At 34.4% G+C, this 18,958-nt stretch overlaps 2 protein-coding genes across 2 annotated transcripts; both read left to right on the top strand.

Moving 5' to 3' along the window:
- Positions 1 to 1,277: 1,277 nt before the first annotated feature.
- Positions 1,278 to 10,843, top strand: LOC110714985 (4-alpha-glucanotransferase DPE2-like). The gene is made up of 23 exons (XM_021893538.1): positions 1,278 to 1,534; positions 2,290 to 2,684; positions 3,467 to 3,584; positions 3,680 to 3,735; positions 3,871 to 3,998; positions 4,149 to 4,275; positions 4,362 to 4,558; positions 4,819 to 4,897; positions 5,016 to 5,054; positions 5,670 to 5,789; positions 5,879 to 5,980; positions 6,159 to 6,242; positions 6,328 to 6,570; positions 6,672 to 6,797; positions 6,910 to 6,984; positions 7,088 to 7,159; positions 8,118 to 8,237; positions 8,322 to 8,419; positions 9,109 to 9,268; positions 9,353 to 9,451; positions 9,916 to 10,113; positions 10,203 to 10,296; positions 10,456 to 10,843. Exons 2-23 carry the CDS (start codon positions 2,331 to 2,333, stop codon positions 10,662 to 10,664), a joined length of 2,898 nt encoding a protein of 965 aa, XP_021749230.1. The 5' UTR covers positions 1,278 to 1,534; positions 2,290 to 2,330; the 3' UTR covers positions 10,665 to 10,843.
- A 2,124-nt stretch (positions 10,844 to 12,967) lies between these two features.
- On the top strand, positions 12,968 to 15,514 carry LOC110714877 (phosphatidylinositol 4-kinase gamma 8-like). The gene has a single exon (XM_021893429.1). The coding sequence runs from the start codon at positions 13,152 to 13,154 to the stop codon at positions 14,904 to 14,906; it is 1,755 nt and encodes a 584-aa protein (XP_021749121.1). The 5' UTR covers positions 12,968 to 13,151; the 3' UTR covers positions 14,907 to 15,514.
- Positions 15,515 to 18,958: the final 3,444 nt, after the last annotated feature.

Raw genomic sequence — 18,958 nt, forward strand, 5'->3', positions numbered from 1 at the left:
GGAGACCTGAGAGACTCAGGCAAAACTCTCCCCCAGGCACTGGTGAGTCTGGAATCACCACCACCTCAATAGGGGGTTGAGGAACTACAACCTCTACCACCTCAGAGTCACCAGAGGACTCCGACACCACAGCAAGAGCGTTTGAAGGCCCACCAACACCCTCCGCAGTAACAACGGGACCCATTTCTAGATCAGTACCTTGTTTTCCGGCCAGATCTAGAACTCCTCCACCCTGGTTAGCACCCCTCTTCTCCTCGTCCTCATCACTGGAAGTGTACTCGCTTAATTTCGCTCCGATCTTCCCTCGAGTGTAACGGCGGAAAAAAGTTGTGCAACGGCGAACAGGCTTCGCAATACCAGTGCCTCGCTGTAACTTGTACACCGTAGAACCCTCAGATCTACGTTCTGGGGTGGTGTTTTTAGGGGACTCAGCGCCGTTTCCGTCCATAGTTACAGAGAGAGAAGAAATAAAAATGGAATTAGGGTTTCACAGAAGAGAGACGATGAGAGAAAACAGGAGAGAGAGTGACGAAAATGAAATAAGGGGGAAGGGTTATGAATAATTTCTGGAGAATTCTCCAGATATGATGAATGAGGGCAGCAAAATCGATACATCTTCCATGAAGATCAATGAATGAGGTGGTTGGGAGTTGAAAGGGTTTAGAAATCACAAGGTTTAAGGGGATTAATTTTTGGTGGGAGTCATTAAATTGTGTGTGTACTTAACAAATGTTAAACAACTTTAAAACAGAAAAACTAAGGGCAAATATGTCTTTTAACACAAAAAAATTTACTAAAAATAGAAATAAAATAATTTGTTGCAGATAATAGGAAGCATCCATTTTTGGCAAATGTTGCAGATAATTGAAACCGGAGGGAGTATAAAGTTTGACACGAACTTATAATTTAATAGTTTATCAGGAACAACCTTGTTTAGTACGTAGTAGTCCGTATTGAGTACTGAGTAGCTTCTAATGTAGAGCTATTTGGCCAATTTCTTAATTAATTTAATGCCATATCATATTAATACATCATGGTTTAATAGCTTTCAGTGTAGATCTTCCCCCTAATTAAATTAATGCCATATTAATACATCAGCTAATTACAGTTTAATAGTTGACTAAAGTGACGAATTCAAGATTAAGACTCCATAATCAGAGGAACAAAGAATTATCTCACTCACTCTCACTCTCACACTCCCACTACACTACACCTGTCACCTTCATTTCACGTTTTTTTCATCAAAAAAATCACTTTCTTTTTATTTTTCGTTTGTTTTTGCTTTCAACCGTTCATTTATTCAATTATTTTAATTTTTCTGAATTCGAGATTCTGAAATTTTGGAGTCATTCTCTCTCCTCCCCATTCGCTAATTATTGATAGCCCCAACGTACGAGATATTTCAATAATTTTCATAACTTTTTATTTTATTTTTAATTTGCAAGAACACTATTTTAATTTATGATACCCTCAAAATATTGGAATTTTAGCTCAGAAAAGAAATAATATCTTCAGTCATTGTACCACAATAAAGGTAACGTGTTGTTGAATTCCCAGATTTTCTTTGTTTTGCATTTTATTTATAATTATATGATAATTTGTTATGAATCCTGCATTTTTTCACACCCTTAAAAGTTGAGAACTTTACTGGGTTCAGTTCTAAAGAAAGGTGATTAAGTAAGCATCACTTTTTTTTTCTTTGTTTTTTTTATTTATTTTTATTTTTTATATATATAATTTTTTCCTGCATTATTTGATTTTTATCTTATTAGATTAGATTTTAATCTTGTTCATCACTTTTTTGTGTTCAATTTTAGTGAATATTCAGCAATCATTATGAGAATCTGATCCTCTTTTTCTGGGTTTTATTGGGTTTTGTCTAGCTACTACAATATGGGTAACAATCAATTCATTTATCTCATAATGTAGTTTGTCAATTACTTGTATAATGGAATTTTAATATTTTTTTTTTAATTTTATTTTACTGGTGATTTTGAAGGGAAATGATCAATTCTTTATTCATTTCTCCAATGTATATGTTCCAACATTTTTCTAATGTATATGTTCCAATTTCCAATTATTGCCAAAAATTGTGAAATTATTGCTATTTATATTCAATTTGGGCTTCTTTTAGACTTTTCCCATGTCATCTTTTGTGTGATTTGAGGTGATTAAGTGTGCGTTGTATATAATACACCAGTTTTTTCTTTTCTGAATGCCACTTTGAAATCTGAATTCGGAGTTAGTTCAAAAATTATTTATTGACAATCTTCATTTGGTTCATGCTAGATTATTGGTGGTAAAGCTGAAGATTTCTGGTTTTAGGAGAAATGGTGAATTTAGGAATATTATCCAGTGAAAATGCAATCAAATCAGTGAGTGTCAATTTCAGAATACCATATTTTACTCACTGGGGTCAGAGCTTACTTGTTTGTGGGTCAGTTCCATCACTTGGTTCATGGAATGTGAGAAGGGGTCTGTTGTTGAGTCCTATAAGTCAAGGTAGTGAGCTCATATGGGGTGGGAGCATTGAAGTTCCGAGTGGGTTCGAGTGCGAATACTCTTACTATGTAGTGGATGATGATAAGAATGTTCTGAGGTGGGAAATGGGGAAGAAGAGGAAGCTTTTGTTGCCATCAAGCATACAGGATGGAGAAATTGTTGAGTTTCATGATCTTTGGCAGGTATATATAGTTTCTATATACTTGGTTCTACCCTCTCAATATTTACTTGTATGCAAATACCACTTAATATTATTATATGAGCTTGGCCTTTAAACTTTTAAAGGCCAAAAGATTTATTTTTATTTTTTTTAATCATTATTGTTTTTGTGAATATATATGTCTTATTGTTTTTTTTTTTTTTTTTTCCCTAGTGCAAGATGTTAATATGTTATCCTAAGTAGTTGTGCTTTACTGATTAATATTATGCTTAGTTTATTATAATAATAAAGGAATATAAGTATATTACTGGAGTTCAAAACTGATATACCGAGCAATAACCCTCTTATGTACTTATAGATTATTTTACTGTCAATATCATTATTGAATGACGGTTAATTAATCTTCATGATAATGCTGTTTGGCTCCTTTTCAAGGTTGAAGTCTTTCATATCAAAAAGGAAAAGAAAAGAAAAGAAAAGAAAAGAAAAGAAAAGAGTATACTAGAGAATTTGGACTCTAGGACATGAAGGATTCTTTCACTAAAGTAATCGAGGGAAATTCACAGATATATCTAAAAAAAGTTTCTTGGTTCATTACTTAAAAATATAATTACTGGTAATTTCATTCATATACCGTAACTTTAGTAACTATTCTTACCATCAGCTCTGAGTTCACCTGCCTTGCTATTTGGTCAATCTTGTCAGCTGACTAATGCTGTATCTAGAAGGTGATTTGGCATTTTCTTAAATATTTTTTATCCCCCCTAAAGTGTTTGCTAATTATATTTGGTATTTGACATCCAGACTGGTTCAGATACTCTACCTTTCAGTAGTGCATTCAAGGATGTCATCTTTCGTAATAGCTTAAGCTTGACCATTGAGAGGCCCCTTGGTGTCCTACAGAATGAATTAAGTCTTGAAGGTATTTTTCTTGCTTCTGAACTTTTTCTCTGTCTATTGTCTGCATTAATTTTGCCCCCGTTTCTGATCAATTGGTTGTTCGATTGTCTTGAACAGATTCAGTCCTCGTACATTTCAAAATTTGCTGTCCTAACATAGATGAAGGGACATCTGTAAGTCCTATTTCCCCCCTTTTGCAGTTGGTTATTGCTTTTTGTCTGCACATTGTAATCTAGACTTTTTTTTTTTCTTTCTGTTTGAGTCGCAAGATGTATCAAAACTTGATTGTCTTTTGGTTATATTTGCAGGTTTATGTGATAGGCAGTCCTCAAAAGCTGGGGCAGTGGAAGACCGAGGGTGCTCTAAAGCTCAGTTATGCTGGTGAATCTATTTGGCAGGCAGACTGTTTGATGGGAAAAGAGGATTTTCCTATAAAATATCCTTTTGAAGGTTTTTAGAACGGCCTCCTTAGGGTTTTGTCAAAAGGGTCTGGCTACCGCATTCTTACATGGTGTTTTCTGTTATAAAGATTGGTTGCTACTAACCCAATTTTCTATTTTCTTCAATTCCTTAGCTATTATCTCACATACAGATATGGAAAATATGATAAGGCTGGAAAGTTTGCGATTGAGATAGGGTCAAATAGAGAGCTTTCAGTGGAAGCATTGAGTAATAAAGCAAGATATATCTTCCTCTCAGATGGGATGATAAGGGTAAGCTCTTAATTAGTTCACTGGAATCTTTTAGATGTCATATCAGTCTAGAGAATTTATACAGCATTGGTGGCTTGTAATGTCAGGAAATGCCATGGCGAGGATCTGGCATGGCAATCCCTATGTTCTCAATTCGATCAGAAGATGATCTTGGAGTTGGGGAGTTTCTTGACCTGAAGTTACTTGTTGACTGGGCTGTTGCCTCAGGCTTCCATTTAGTTCAACTTTTGCCGATCAATGACACCTCTGTACATGGAATGTGGTGGGATTCATATCCTTACAGGTTAGGCTTGATTCTTGATGGTTCAACTACTTATCCAGGTCTTTATTTTTGTGCCTGCGCGTGAAATGTTTGATTTTGCAACATCATGTTTTCGTTTGGCATTATTATATTTCTGCTATTCTGTGTATTAGCCATGCTGGCCAATAAGCTTCCTGGGACTGGTTTCTTTGTTTCTTTTTTACCTGCATTCATTAGTTTTAAGGAAGCACCTGGTTTTCTTAGTAATATAAAAATGTTTCTTTTCTCTCTATGTTTTGCAGCTCTCTGTCTGTATTTGCATTGCATCCCTTGTATCTGAGAGTTCAAGAACTTTCTAAGAAAATTCCTGAAGAAATTAAGGTGCTTCAAATCTGTAAACTATATAATTCACTACAACTTCTACCTTGAATCCAGGCATCCAGCGATTATTTTGTCATTCTGTTCTGTTAACAAAAAGCGATTGTTCTTATTCTTGCAGCTTGAGATTGAGAAGGAAAAAGAAAGACTGGATTTAAAGGTACTCTCTTAATTAGACTGATGGGAAGTAGCTGAAAAATTTAAGTGTTCCCTGATTAGAACTTCAGAAGTACATAGTATATGATTATAATTTTTTAGACTTTATTTTAGTGGATTCGTCAAAAGCCCTGAAACTACATTTCAATGTTAGCTTCACTTGCTGGATTTATCTGTCAAACTTAATATTTGGACTGGCCTGGCAACCATGTTTCACAACTCTTTGGCACATAATTAGTGTTTTTTCTGGATAATAACCCTGTTTATGCTGTGGCATATGCTTTCTGAAGTTAATCCATCCGCTCCTTTTTGTTTGTCCCAATTGGCTTTTGCAATGCACACAAAGTTATGCTTAATTAAGAAACAAATGTCCTAAATTCCAATTAATTTGGGTCAGGCTTTTATCCCTAAAACCCAAAGCTGTGCAATGAAGTATCTTGTTGGGACATTATGTATGCTCTTTTTCTCTCATATGTTCCCTATGATATTTGAGTATATGGTGTTAGATTGGTGTGAACTTTTCCCATGTTGCAACTGGATACATTTGTGCGGTAATATTGTCAGTTACTAATCTCAAAGAAAATGAGTGCATAGTGGTTGGTCTCTTCAATGACTGCAGCAAGTTGATTATGATGCTACAATGACTACCAAGCTTTCCATTGCTAAGAAGATTTTCACCCTGGAAAAGGACCTGATACTCAAGTCTTGTTCTTTTCAGAAGTTCTTTTCTGAGAACGAGGTTTATATTTATCAATCTGAGAATTTCTTATCCGTTGTTTATTTCATTTCCTGCTATCAACGGCCTAACCCCTTATTTTTGATGAACAGGAGTGGCTGAAACCTTATGCAGCCTTCTGTTTTTTGCGGGATTTCTTTGAAACCTCAGATCATAGTCAGTGGGGCCGTTTTTCCGAATTTTCGAAAGAGAAGGTAACCCTACTTTTGCTTAGTAATTGGTTGTTTCCATTTGCTTATAAATTAGAAGGTGCTTTTTCGGGCTAGTATGAAGTGTGATGGAAATTTGAGAGGCTTAGTTGATGTATTTTGTCCATAAAAGCTACTATCTGATTGTTACCAAAAAATTAACAGAGGTTTTCTGATTCTGCAGCTTGAGAAACTTGTCTCAGAAGACAGTCCCCACTACAACATTATTTGTTTTCACTATTACATACAATTTCATTTGCACTTACAGGCGAGTAATAAATTTTTGTTCCCAAATTATGCTATATTAACAAGAAATCTGAATCTGGCTTTCTCATGAGATAATGTTATTGCAGCTGTCAGAATCTGCTCAATATGCAAGGAAAAAAGGAGTAGTGCTGAAAGGAGATCTTCCAATTGGTGTGGACAGAAATAGTGTCGACACCTGGGTCTACCCAAATTTGTTTAGGATGAACACATCAACTGGTGCACCACCTGATTATTTTGATAAAAATGGGCAGAATTGGGGTTTTCCAACGTATAATTGGGAAGAGATGTCAAAAGACAACTATGGATGGTGGCGTGCTCGTTTGACTCAGGTTTTAAGGCTTAAGTGTACTACTTTACTGACTAGCACTTTCCAACTCCGCGTGGGTTTTTAATGATGTTAACTTTCTCTTTTTTCTGTCCTTTATCTTAGATGGCGAAGTACTTTACAGCTTATAGAATTGATCATATATTGGGTTTCTTTAGAATTTGGGAAATGCCAGACCATGCTATGACTGGACTAGTTGGGAAGTTCAGACCATCAATTCCCTTGAGCCAGGTAACAGAAAACTTTCTCCATAGATATCTTCTAATATACCATCAACATGCCTTATTTAGCATATTGCAGCATTCTTGTGGCTGTCCAATGAGTGAATATTGTCTGTTTACAGGAAGAGCTTGAAAAAGAGGGGATATGGGACTTTGACCGGTTGAGTCGTCCATACATTCGACAAGAGTTTTTGGAGGTTAGAATTTCTGGTTACTTATCTCTTGCCTTCTTTATGTAGGTCTTATCCATGCATTATTATGTATGTAGTTCCTAATATTATTATCAATTTCTTCTTTCAGGAGAAATTTGGTTCTTCTTGGTCAGTTGTTGCAGCTCTTTTCCTAAACGAATGTCATAAGGGGCATTTTGAGGTATTCTACATTTAGAATCTTTTCAGTTCTAGCTTTCCTTATCCCTCTGGCCGTCCAGGTGACAGTTGTAATTGATCAAACATTTCAAAATTACTTGGGCATGCTCTGTTGCAAATTTGCAATTGAGTAAACACAATAGTAAATAAAAAATTGGACAAAGCATCAAAAGACTTGTCGTGCTGATTAAAAAGAGACACCCGTATCATTGAAAAAGTTTTTGTCTTCCTGTAGTAGCTGAAGTTATTACGTAGTTTCTCTTGTCTTCCATATATGCTTTTGGAGGTGGCACTGGGTGACTAAGAGCTATATTCAATTGCCTGGGTAGCAAATTGCTTACTGGCAAGCTGAATAGGATGCTATTTCAAATCTGTTGTGGCTTGTAGTTTGATAAATCAGAACCTGGAAAAAAAGTTATCAATTTTGTTCAGCAAAATTTTGATGACCCTAATTGCAGATACTGTCCACTTTCCTGATGTTGCCTTCTCTAATTCAAGGCACCCATCTTCTGTTGGCTTATTGCTTCCAAGTACAGTAGCTCTGACATTATTCCAGTAATACAGAATTTCATTTCCGCTATTCTTTCTTCTGTCTCTCTTTTGTCATCCATTCTAATGCATTTCAGGACTACTGATGACCTGATTAAAGTGTGAACTGCAAAGTAGGAGATTAATAGTTTTTATTTACAAGAATTATCATTCTTCCAAATTCCAAACATAGAATGGTGTTGACTTACTATATCACATAGATTAATTTTGGAGGTTTAGTGAAGAGGATACTTTAGGGGAGGATCTGGAGTATGTTATGATAGAGAAGCATAAGCAGAAAAATTATCTAATGAACAGTTTTTATTATCTGTGGTGATACTAGTATTTCCCCTTTCTGTTGTTGTACTGTCTCAACTCTAGTCCAAGTATAAACAGTTCAATGCTTTCTGTGCCTGACAGTAATTATTTTCTAGTTTAAGGAAGATTGCAACACTGAGAAGAAGATAGCTTCCAAGCTCAAGGAATGCACAGGGAAATCGTTGTTGCTTGGAACTGAAGCCGAGCTAAGGCACAATCTGTTTGATCTTTTACGGGTAAAGCATGATGGCAAACTAAATTATTTTATTCTGTGTGCTTTGCTTCTGAGTAATTTCTCATATTTGAATTTAATCTTACAGAATATAGTTCTGATCAGAGATCCAGAAGATGCTAGCAAATTCTATCCTCGTTTCAATCTTGAGGACACTACAAGTTTTAAAGATCTAGATGATCACAGGTAGCAAATCCCTGCCTTCAGATATATTGTTCTTTACTAAGCTTGTAACTTGCAGTTTTTCTGTGCAGCTGAAATTTGTTGAAATTGTTATAAGACACAACCCAGTGTGGTTCACCTTTATCATTATTATTTTTATTTTTATTTTTAATGGTTCAATGTCCAACTTATTTGAAAGTTGAAAAGCTCCAATACAAGCTCTTTGTTATAATATATTGGTTCAGTGAAAAAGTATTGCCCCCACAGTCTGATACATCACACATTCACACATCATAGTCGGAGCAATTCTTTATAGATGGGTGGCATGGTTTTTGAGGATTTTGAGAGGAAATATACCTTTTGTGTTCCATTCCTTAAAAAAGTCAATGGTAATTGTGGCCTATTATATGGGGACAAAGATGTACTATTTAGAGAGCTAAACAAGATCATTCGAGGAGATAATGTAAGAAGAGATGCCTCATAGGAAGGGACTTCTGAACCAAAAGTTGAGTGCTTGAAAGAAGATAAAATTAGGATAGATGACCTTTGTTCCTTTCTTGATTTCTATGTTGTTTAAAATAGTGGGTACCTTTCAATTGTATTCAGCCTGATACATAATTCAGCAAAGAGTACATCTTCTTTACCCAAAATGAATACATGTGACATGATGAGGATTGCTTGTAAATATTCTGACTCATGTCTTCTTGACACAGTAAAAATGTTATGAGAAGATTGTATTATGATTATTATTTCCAACGGCAAGAAAACCTTTGGCGCCAAAATGCTCTGAAAACCCTGCCAGCCCTCTTGAATTCATCAGATATGTTGGCTTGTGGTGAAGATTTGGGGATGATTCCTTCTTGTGTTCATCCTGTAAGTGGACTCCTAAATTTCTTGGCTAATTTCATCTCTGTGTACTAGAGTAGCCACCTTTGTTACTAATTATAATTCATGCAGGTCATGCAAGAGCTCGGATTAATTGGCTTAAGGATTCAGCGTATGCCAAATGAGTCTGATTTGGAGTTCGGCATTCCTTCCCAATATGGGTATATGACAGTAAGTCGTCTATAACCTCCTCTTCTATGAAAAGTTATGTACACCATTATAGCTGATATGGAATTGACTTACTATAAGATTAAGGTAGTTGAAGAAACAGTTTTGTGATCTTTGGGAGTATATATTGCAATAAAGGAACCAAACAAAGTTGAAAATTGGGATAATTACCAAATACAATACACATGTTTAGTCTGTATAACATTTAGGGTTTATCACTTATTTGTCGCCATTACTAATTTTATGCAAGTAAATGTCGTTGGAGAATTTTTATTACCGATATGGGAAATACCCTTTATATAACAATCTAGCTACATTTATCTTTTCTTCAATACCTTATTCATCTTTTCATAATTTTCTGTTTGTTTGTTTATTTAAGTAAACGATTTAAATTTATTTACCATTCACTGTTATATTTATGTGATCCAACCTAAAGGAATGTCTGGAACATGTTTTGCTTGTTTCAGGTATGTGCTCCATCGTGTCATGACTGCTCTACTATGCGTGCTTGGTGGGAAGAAGATGAAGAGAGAAGACGTCGATTTTTCAAGACTGTCGTGGGATCAAATAAGCTATCACCCAGCAAATGCACACCAGAAATCTCTTATTTTATCATACGCCAGCATGTTGAAGCCCCTTCAATGTGGGCTATTTTCCCTCTCCAGGTACAAACAGACCTCTTTTCATGCTGTCATTATAGCCAGGCGATGGATCATCATTTGACGTCAAGAACTTGTCAACCTTTTGTTTTCAGGATCTACTGGCCTTGAAAACTGATTACACAACACGCCCTGCAACTGAGGAGACAATCAATGATCCCACTAATCCGAAACATTACTGGAGATTCCGTATGTTTAAGCTCCTATTTGTTGATTTCCTCTGTTTTTAAGCTCCTATTTGTAATTTAGCAGACCACTTTGTTTCGTGCTTTCGAAAGACTGCTAAGCTGCATTTTTTATCTGTTAATTATGTGTCGAATAATCTTGATTCCAAATTTCAACTTGTAGGTTCCCATGTTACCTTAGAAACATTGCTGAAGGACCAGGAACTGAAGACTGCAATTAAAGACCTTGTACGTAGCAGTGGGAGATCATATCCTCGTGATGATGACGAAACACTAGCTGCTTCAAGCAAAGGGAATCAGCCGAATGCATTAGCATCGAACATAGTCCAGTCGAATGGTGTCTCACAAAAGGAGGCAGTGGCAGTTCTGTAAAGATTTTCTTGTAAGAACAACTAGGGCAGTTTGCCCAAAAAAAAACACCGAAAAATCAACAATCATCATGTAGTAATAATTTGTAATTCTGTAGACAATCTGGTACATCCAATCTTTCTTTTGGATGAAATTGAATAAAATTCTTTGATATTAGTCTAATATTTACCAGATTTCACTGTCTTGATCGAGTTTTGAGATTGATTTATCAGGAATTCAGGAAGGCATTGACGTTATATCTTTTTTGGTGGCGTTTAAATGTAAGAAAGAGTTAAATATAATAAACACGCAATTTTGGTTTAAAAAACAAATAAAAAAAATCATTAACCCGAAAAAGAAACTTCATATTTTATAGAGGATAAACCCTCGAAAATTCACTATACGAAGCATAAGAGAGTACAACAAACTCACAAACGAGTTTTCAAACAGAATATTAGTGATAATAGTGAACTAAATCACTAATAGCAAGATAATATTAGTGATAATTGTGTATATATTCAAGTAGGAGATGTGTGAATGGCAAGATAATATTGTGATTTGTGAATGTTTTGATGGCCTTTTTGCTGTTTTGCATTTGAATTCTATAGAATTCTAGAAGCTATTTGAATTCTACAGAATTCTATAGAACAAAGATAGAATCTTGAGAATTTATGTATATCAACCTAGAAGTTAAGAAATGGATGAAGAGAATTTTGAGTTACCTAAAAAAATAATAATATGGTGTATGATGTAATTGTGTACATTATCTAAGTAATTATTCCTTTTTCTTTATTTGTTACTCGTATATTGTATCACATATTCATATACTCCATATAATACAATATTTTTTTTTTTGAGGAAACCATATAATACAATATTAGTTTTATGTTTTCGGATGGTTTGGAATTAAAAAATAATAATAAATTTTTTTATTTTTTTTTTTGAAAGAAGTCCTACAAAAAAAAAATTATGATGTTTTCGGATGGTTTGGAATTAACTTATGAAAATGAAACATGTAAGATAGGAAAATGTTAATTACAAAGTATATATGGACGGAGTACAATACAAGCATCTAATTTGAGACAATGTCACATTATTTAAACTTGTTACCTGTAAAAGTTTATTATTCTATATATTTGATTATTACTTCATATTTGTTTTTTTGGACAAATAGTTATTACTTTTTTAACTTATGAATTGTGATTAATGATAAAGACTAGGAGCTAAATTAAGGATTTGCACAAGATGGGTAAACAAACACTTTTCTTGTAACAAAATTCCATTTCCTTTTCTTTCTAAAAAGACAACTCTTATTGCTAAATATGCAAAACACAATTTACTTATTACAAAAACTAATGTTAACAAATCTTTGCTGTGTGAGAGTGAAATGGAAAAACAATGCTTACCGAAAAAGAAAAAATAATCCCTTAAAATAGAAAGACAGTTAGCGATGACAACGCTTCGAAATTGGGTTGAGGACAAACACTTGGGGTGAAAAATGAAGAAGAGAGAATTTGTTCTTAAAAAAGTAAACTTTTCTTTCAAAAAAAAAAAAGAGAAGTGGAAAATAAATGAAAGGTAGTTTTTTGAATTTATTATTTGAGAAAGGGGAAGGAGAAAGGAAAGAAAGGAGCACCTTAATTGTGTATGTTTTCAAGGAGGAGTATAATTCCTCTGAGAAGACTACTCTTTATCTATTCTTCTTCATCATTTTGATTGTCTCGCGCTCTCTTTGGCTTGTTTTCGTCGTGCCTGAATGCCTTTCTCAGTGTTCAGGGTTCGTTTTAATCTCTGTCTTTCCTTTATCGATCAAAACTTTACATTTAATAAATTTTAGTGTAAGAATGAAATATAATTGATTTTTTTTTTTAATTTTTTTAAAGATAATGCAATAATTGTTATGCTCTTAACAAAGTCATTTATTGTTTTGTATTTAAGTAAATTTTAGTGTAAGGATGAATTTAATGTTCTTGTTATAATGTTTGATGTTTTTTGAGTAAATAATATTATTGATAATGAAATTGTTATGTACTTTACAAATTGATAATATATGAATGTATAAAAAAACATAAAATTTAGTGTTGTAAATATTACTTTTTCATGAACTTTACTTCATGTATGTATCAAAAAAAAAAAAAAAGGTCATGTTTTTACCTTTTTTCATGTAGCAAGAGAGTGATAATTAAATGATGAGATCGATATTCATTCCCTTTTGTTTTTTTATCATGTTGAAATTGTAATAATGAGTTTTGTTTCTTGATTATTTTTTAATTATTTGAATGATAAATCTTGCAGAATTCTGACGAGATATGTACAGAGGAGCGAGGGACAAATACATAGGTAAGTTAATTAAATATAAAATATTTATAGTGTCGATTTTTTTTTTTAAAAAAAATGGTTATGATTTTTGCCTAGTTTAATTATTCGTCTGAGTTATTTTTTTGTAATACTTGATTGTATGTAGGAAAATATATATATCCAATGGCTACAATTCATTCTTGGGATAGCTAAATGTTGAAAGGAATTTTTAATTTCTTCCTCTTTGATAATCAACCTCAATTTCAAAAGTCTACTAAACAGAATTGTGAAGTGCTTGTTCTTCAATCACCCTCACTTAAACTCGATTCCGAAATGGCTGTAGTTGTCGATCAACATCATGGAATAACACCTCCTTCTCGATCACAAAGATGTAGGCTTCTGTCTTTCACCAATCTTGATTTTGTTGCGGTCGAGCCTAGCCCAACTGATGTGGCTCATTCCTTAGGGCAAGCGGATCTTAGTAGAAGCTTCCAACGGCGAAGTTTCTCTACTCCTTGCTTGACTTTAAATAACAAGGTGGATGCTTCGGTTTATGGTGAAACTCGAAAGGTTGAACTCATTGGTGGTAAGGGCGCCTCTAAAGCTCGAGCACTTGTTGTTGAGGTTGCTATAGCTTTAGCCTCTGGTGTGGAACCGGTGCCGGTTTCAAATGGTTTAGGAGGGGCTTACTTTATAAATAATAGGAACACAGAAATTGTCGCGGTCACAAAGCCAATGGATGAGGAGCCTTTAGCATTCAACAATCCAAAGGGGTTTACAGGGAGAATGCTTGGGCAGCCTGGAATAAAACGCTCAATTCGAGTTGGCGAAACTGGCATAAGAGAGTTGGCTGCTTATCTCCTTGATCATGATGGTTTTGCTGGAGTTCCTCCTACAGCACTTGTCAAATTCTCTCATGTCAATTTTCATGTAAATGACCTAGCTCCTATATCATCACCAAGATACAAAATCGCGTCTCTCCAACGCTTTGTAGAGCATGATTCAGATGCAGGGGATGTTAGTCCTTCTGGGTTTTCAGTCTCTTCGGTTCATCATATTGGGATCCTTGATATAAGGCTTCTAAATATCGATCGACACTCTGGAAATATACTAGTTAAGAAGTATGAACTAGACAAGCACTCTCTAGGTGCCGCCGAGCTCATTCCTATTGATCATGGCCTTTGTTTACCTGAGTGGTTAGATGACCCTTATTTCGAGTGGCTCCATTGGCCTCAAGCATCGATACCCTTTTCAGATGTCGAGATAGATTATTTATCAAATCTTAATCCATTTGAAGATGCTAGGCTTTTATGTACTCAACTCCCTCGCCTCAACGAGTCTTCCATCCGTGTTCTTGTTGTTTGCACCATCTTCTTAAAGAGAGCAACTGCGGCGGGTTTATGCCTTGGTGACATAGGTGAGATGATGACTCAAGATTGCCATGGCGGCGAGGAAACAATGAGCGTGTTGGAAAGAATTTGTGGTAGAGCAGAGGATGCTGTTTCTTTGCTAACAAAAGATGTTGAAAAGATAGTAGAAAATGAGTCTTCTATGTTTTTGTTTGATGAAGAATGTGAAGAAGAAATCCCAAAAAGTATGTCTAAACATTATAACAAGGCATTACAAACACAATTTTCTACAATAGGAAAGCCACCACTTGCACCACTACAACCTCATTTTGTAAAGGAATTTTCATCTGATAATGATAAGAAGTTATGCTCACTAATAGAGCATGGACATTGTCAAAGTGTTGGCATGGATGTTAATGAAACTCGAAAGGCGGGACACTTGGTTAAGAGCATCAGTTTCGCGGTACCAAGCAGAAAGAGTGAAATTGAGGGCATCTCTTTTAAAAAATTAGACCAAGAAGAATGGGAATTATTTCTCGAAATTTTTGAAAGGCTTTTACCTGAGGTGTTTGAGGAACGGAAGAGTACTGGTATAACCCAAAGAGTGGGTTCAGCTTGAAAAAAGTTTCGATAAATTTTAAATACAGGTCTGGACCACACCCGTGAACCAAGAGAGAGTGTCCACTTCACAAGTCCAAAGGAGGTTCCATTCCAAAGCGATATGGCAATAGGAAGAGTAACTCTTTAGCCTTATAAAGCGATAAGTTATCTCTTCTTCAACCAATGTGGAACACTTACATGTGGTGATACGTGAAAGGTCTATTCTTCAACAAATAATAAGCTCCCTTGCTACAAAGTTTTTCATTTTTATTCTAGAGAAAGCTAGTAAGTATTCCATATTATCAACGCCAAAAGTATGATTAGCAATGTTGCCCTAATTACTTGTTTGTATGATTAGTTGTATACAAGCTATTACTAGAATGTAGATATAGTTAATTAGGTTTTGAGGGGGAAAAGAGATCGGCCACAAGTTGAGATCCTTTCCCCTATGATGCCTTCTTCCCCATCTATTTTTTTGTTAACTATTTTTTTATGATTCCTTGACAATCTTGTATACAATGTCAAGAGATAAAAAAAAAACAAAAGATGTGAAATTGTACAGGTATACATCTTGTAATATAATGGAAAAGCAGCTTGGTATTTAATTATATCACTACCTTTTCAAAAGTATGAGAAACAATTATTAATAGTGTGAGGACAATTATATCTTTAAAAATATTTGTTTACCTACATGCCCATATTAATATGATGTTAATTGTCTTTAAGCATTTTCTTGTGTGATTTATTGATTTAAGCCTTATGAATAGTGTTTGGACAATTATACCCTCTAAAATGTCCGTTACTATTATTTGTCTTAACTTTTTATTTAACTTTCAAGAATAATGTACGAACATTTATAATTTAAAAAAAAAATTGTTTACATATTTTTATGTTGCCAACAACTAAAAGAGCTATTTGAAAATAACTAGAAATGGCACGCACATAACATCGTGTGCGTTAGCCATCTTATTACATACATAATTGCAAGCTTCTAGTTTAGAAAGAAAACAAAGCAAGTTGACAATCTATCCATGTTCAAGAATATACTATGAAGTAAAAGAACAATATGGAAGACAAGGATAAGGATACAAACCATATTTGGTAAATGACTTTTTTGTTAGCTTTTGGCTTTTGACTTTTTTATGTGGTCATCAAACGGCAAAAAAAAAAAAAAAAAAAAAAGTATTTGGTAATTGGCTTTTCATTTAGCGAAAAAGCTGAGTTTTAAGCCAAAATGAAAAAGATGCTATGAGAAGCTTTTTTTGTTGGCTTTTAGCTTGTTGACCAAAAAATTATCTAATAAACAACCAACCGCCAAAAACTAAATTTACCAAATAGTTTTATTAATAGCCAACTTAAACAACTAATTTCAAAAGCCAGTATAAACAACCAAATATTCCACCTAAACAAACAAGCCAAGTGAACCAGCAAACCGTACTGCTAACAACCATTTGGCAAACAAGGCCAAAGTCTTCCTCATCATAGTGAATTGATAACTAGGGCGCTAGCAGAAGGGGAGAACCAAGACTCGTGAGATGTATCGGTAAAATAAGAATTTCTTTTTTAAAAAATAAAATAAAATAAAATAAAATAAACATGCATTAGAAATACTGTAATAGTACAATTTATTTTGATATCAATGAAATGAAAGGAGAGACCGTTAATAAGAGTAATTTAATACACTTTGCCATTCATTCCTAATTTTATCTCAACTTATAATAATCTTTATCCCATATCATCGGCTCCTTTTTTTTTTTTTTTTTTTTTTAGAAAGATATCATTAGCTCCTTATCAAATATTTAAATGTTTAAGTTTTTAAAAGTAAAATAATACTTTCTCCATTATATATTACTCGCAACAAAGGAATATTTTATGTCTCACAAATAATACCCCTTTGTTGCAAGTAATTTGTAACAGAGGAAGTATTTATGTGAGTTTTATGTATTTATGACACATTTTTATTTTAAGCCCTCATGCTAAAGTTTCTTCTATAGGTACCACGTATCAATTATTTGTTACTCGGATTTTTATTTTACACAATTTTATAAGAAATAAAATAAAATAAAATTTTGAATTTATGAATCTTTTAAAGAAAGATCTATAATTTATATGGTAAATTGTTTTTATCAACCCATCTCCCTAAATTTGAATTAAATTGTTTTATTAACTCATCTGTCTAAATTTGATTAAACTTTTACATTTCTTAGCCATAAGTTATATAAAAAAAAAAAAAAAAAATTTTGACTCTTGGTACCTCGAAAATGACATCTGCTGACTTTTGTTACCAATCCAAAATTTTATTTTATTTTGATACCTATCAAAAGTTACAAAATATAGATTTTAGTATCACTTAACATAATCCGTTAGTTAAGAGGTTGTTAAGTGGGGTCCATTATGTAATTAATTAATAATTCAATTTATTAAAGAAAAACTTTTAAACAAAACCCAGCCACTGCTACTCTTCCCCTCTCCCCGTCAGCAACCCTTCACCTTCCCCGTGCCGGTGACAGTGCCCAAAAGTTCCCCCGTGATCCCAGCCCTCTATTTCCTTCCTCTTAGCCTCAACAGTAGCAAAATTGCAGCAATCTCCCCTTTTAAATTGCTGCTCCCTCACGCGGCTCCACCACCAGCGTTAATAGCGGACTGCCGTTCTTTCCTCCCCAGCCCTCCGCACCTCCTCAGCTCGACATCGCCGTTTTTCCACTTCCCCAAAACCCCTTTCACACTCCCCCGCAACCACCACAGAAACCCCTCAGGCCCTCATGCACTCCCATAATTTCGAATCGATCCTTCCCCTACCCCGAAACCCTAGTGGCTAGGGTTTTTGATGTTGGGGATGAGTGTTTGGGCTTTTTCGAGAGTGGGGGAGGTGAATTAAGGGAGTTTTGAGTGGTGGTGGTGGTGGTGGTGGCGGTTGGAGTGTGCAAGAATTGTTGGCCTAGTTTTTCGGGAGTGGGGGAGGTGAATTAAGGTAGTTTCGCTGGCTGTGGTGACTGGGTTGCGTGCTTGGCCGCAGCGACTGGGCTTCTGTGGCAGGCTACTATGGTGACTTGGTTGTGCGCTTGGTTGCTATAACGGAAGACCAGCAGTGACCGTGTAGGTGGCTGAGAAGGAAGGGGTGGCTGGACGATGGTTGGGCGCCACTAACGGAAACTGTAAAGAAGTTAGACGGAGGTATAAAAACTATACTTTTAGAATTTAATAGGTTCCAAAATAAAATAAAATATTAGATGGGTGTAAAAATCACCAGAAGCTTTTTTCAAGGTACCAAAAGTAACTCATCAATATATTAATTAATTTGTTTTATAGAGCCACAAGGTCGAGACCATGGGGGGTGAGAATCGATCGAGGATCTCTTGGAATCAGAGAAAAACTCTAACCACTTTTAAAGAATCTTATTTTTATTCATTTTTTAAGATCATTATAATTAGGCAAATGTTAAATATAGCCCTTAGGGCTATGTATAACTATTAATACATGTCTAGATTCTCTTATATTTTCAATAAAAATAATAGTGTACATGTTTAATATTTATGGGGAATAATAAAAAAAACAACAAGTCAATAAATAGCACATACCCACACAAATATGTTAATTCCCCATGAAACTAATGCTTGGCGCCTAAATTGGAATCAGATTTTTCATCTTACTCATATCATAAAAATATATGAAAAAAAAAACCTGAAGTCTCCATTAAATCAACTTACAACATTTCATCTTCATCATTTTACATCTTTTCTATCTATACTAGTGGGGAAAATTAAAAAAAAAAAGGTTAGCAAGAGTCTTATGAATTATTTTTTATGCTAAAAGGTATGTCTTTTTGTCTTTTATGAGATGAATATTTTGTTTTAATGAGTAATTGATCATCAATTCATCACCGTCAGTATTGTGAAAATATTTTGCATTGTGATAATCTTATTGCCCACAACCTGTTTGATAAATTGTCTTTTTTTTTTCTTTTTTTCCTGTTAATGAAGTAATGTATACCAGTTTGATGAATTGTCTATTTTTTTTAATAAAGTAAATTACGATCATGCTAGTTGTTTTAATACTTGTGATTCTACCCTA

Source organism: Chenopodium quinoa, unplaced genomic scaffold, assembly GCF_001683475.1.
Source record: "Chenopodium quinoa cultivar QQ74 unplaced genomic scaffold, ASM168347v1, whole genome shotgun sequence".
Classification (NCBI taxonomy): Eukaryota; Viridiplantae; Streptophyta; class Magnoliopsida; order Caryophyllales; family Amaranthaceae; genus Chenopodium; species Chenopodium quinoa.

Excerpts from the sequence above, each read along its gene's own strand:
- LOC110714985 (XM_021893538.1), top strand. The coding sequence starts at position 2,331 with ATGGTGAATTTAGGAATATTATCCAGTGAAAATGCAATCAAATCAGTG. Across the intron at positions 2,685-3,466 it reads AGTTTCATGATCTTTGGCAG|ACTGGTTCAGATACTCTACC; the intron begins GTATATATAGTT and ends TTTGACATCCAG. Across the intron at positions 3,736-3,870 it reads ACATAGATGAAGGGACATCT|GTTTATGTGATAGGCAGTCC; the intron begins GTAAGTCCTATT and ends TTATATTTGCAG.
- LOC110714877 (XM_021893429.1), top strand. The coding sequence starts at position 13,152 with ATGTTGAAAGGAATTTTTAATTTCTTCCTCTTTGATAATCAACCTCAA.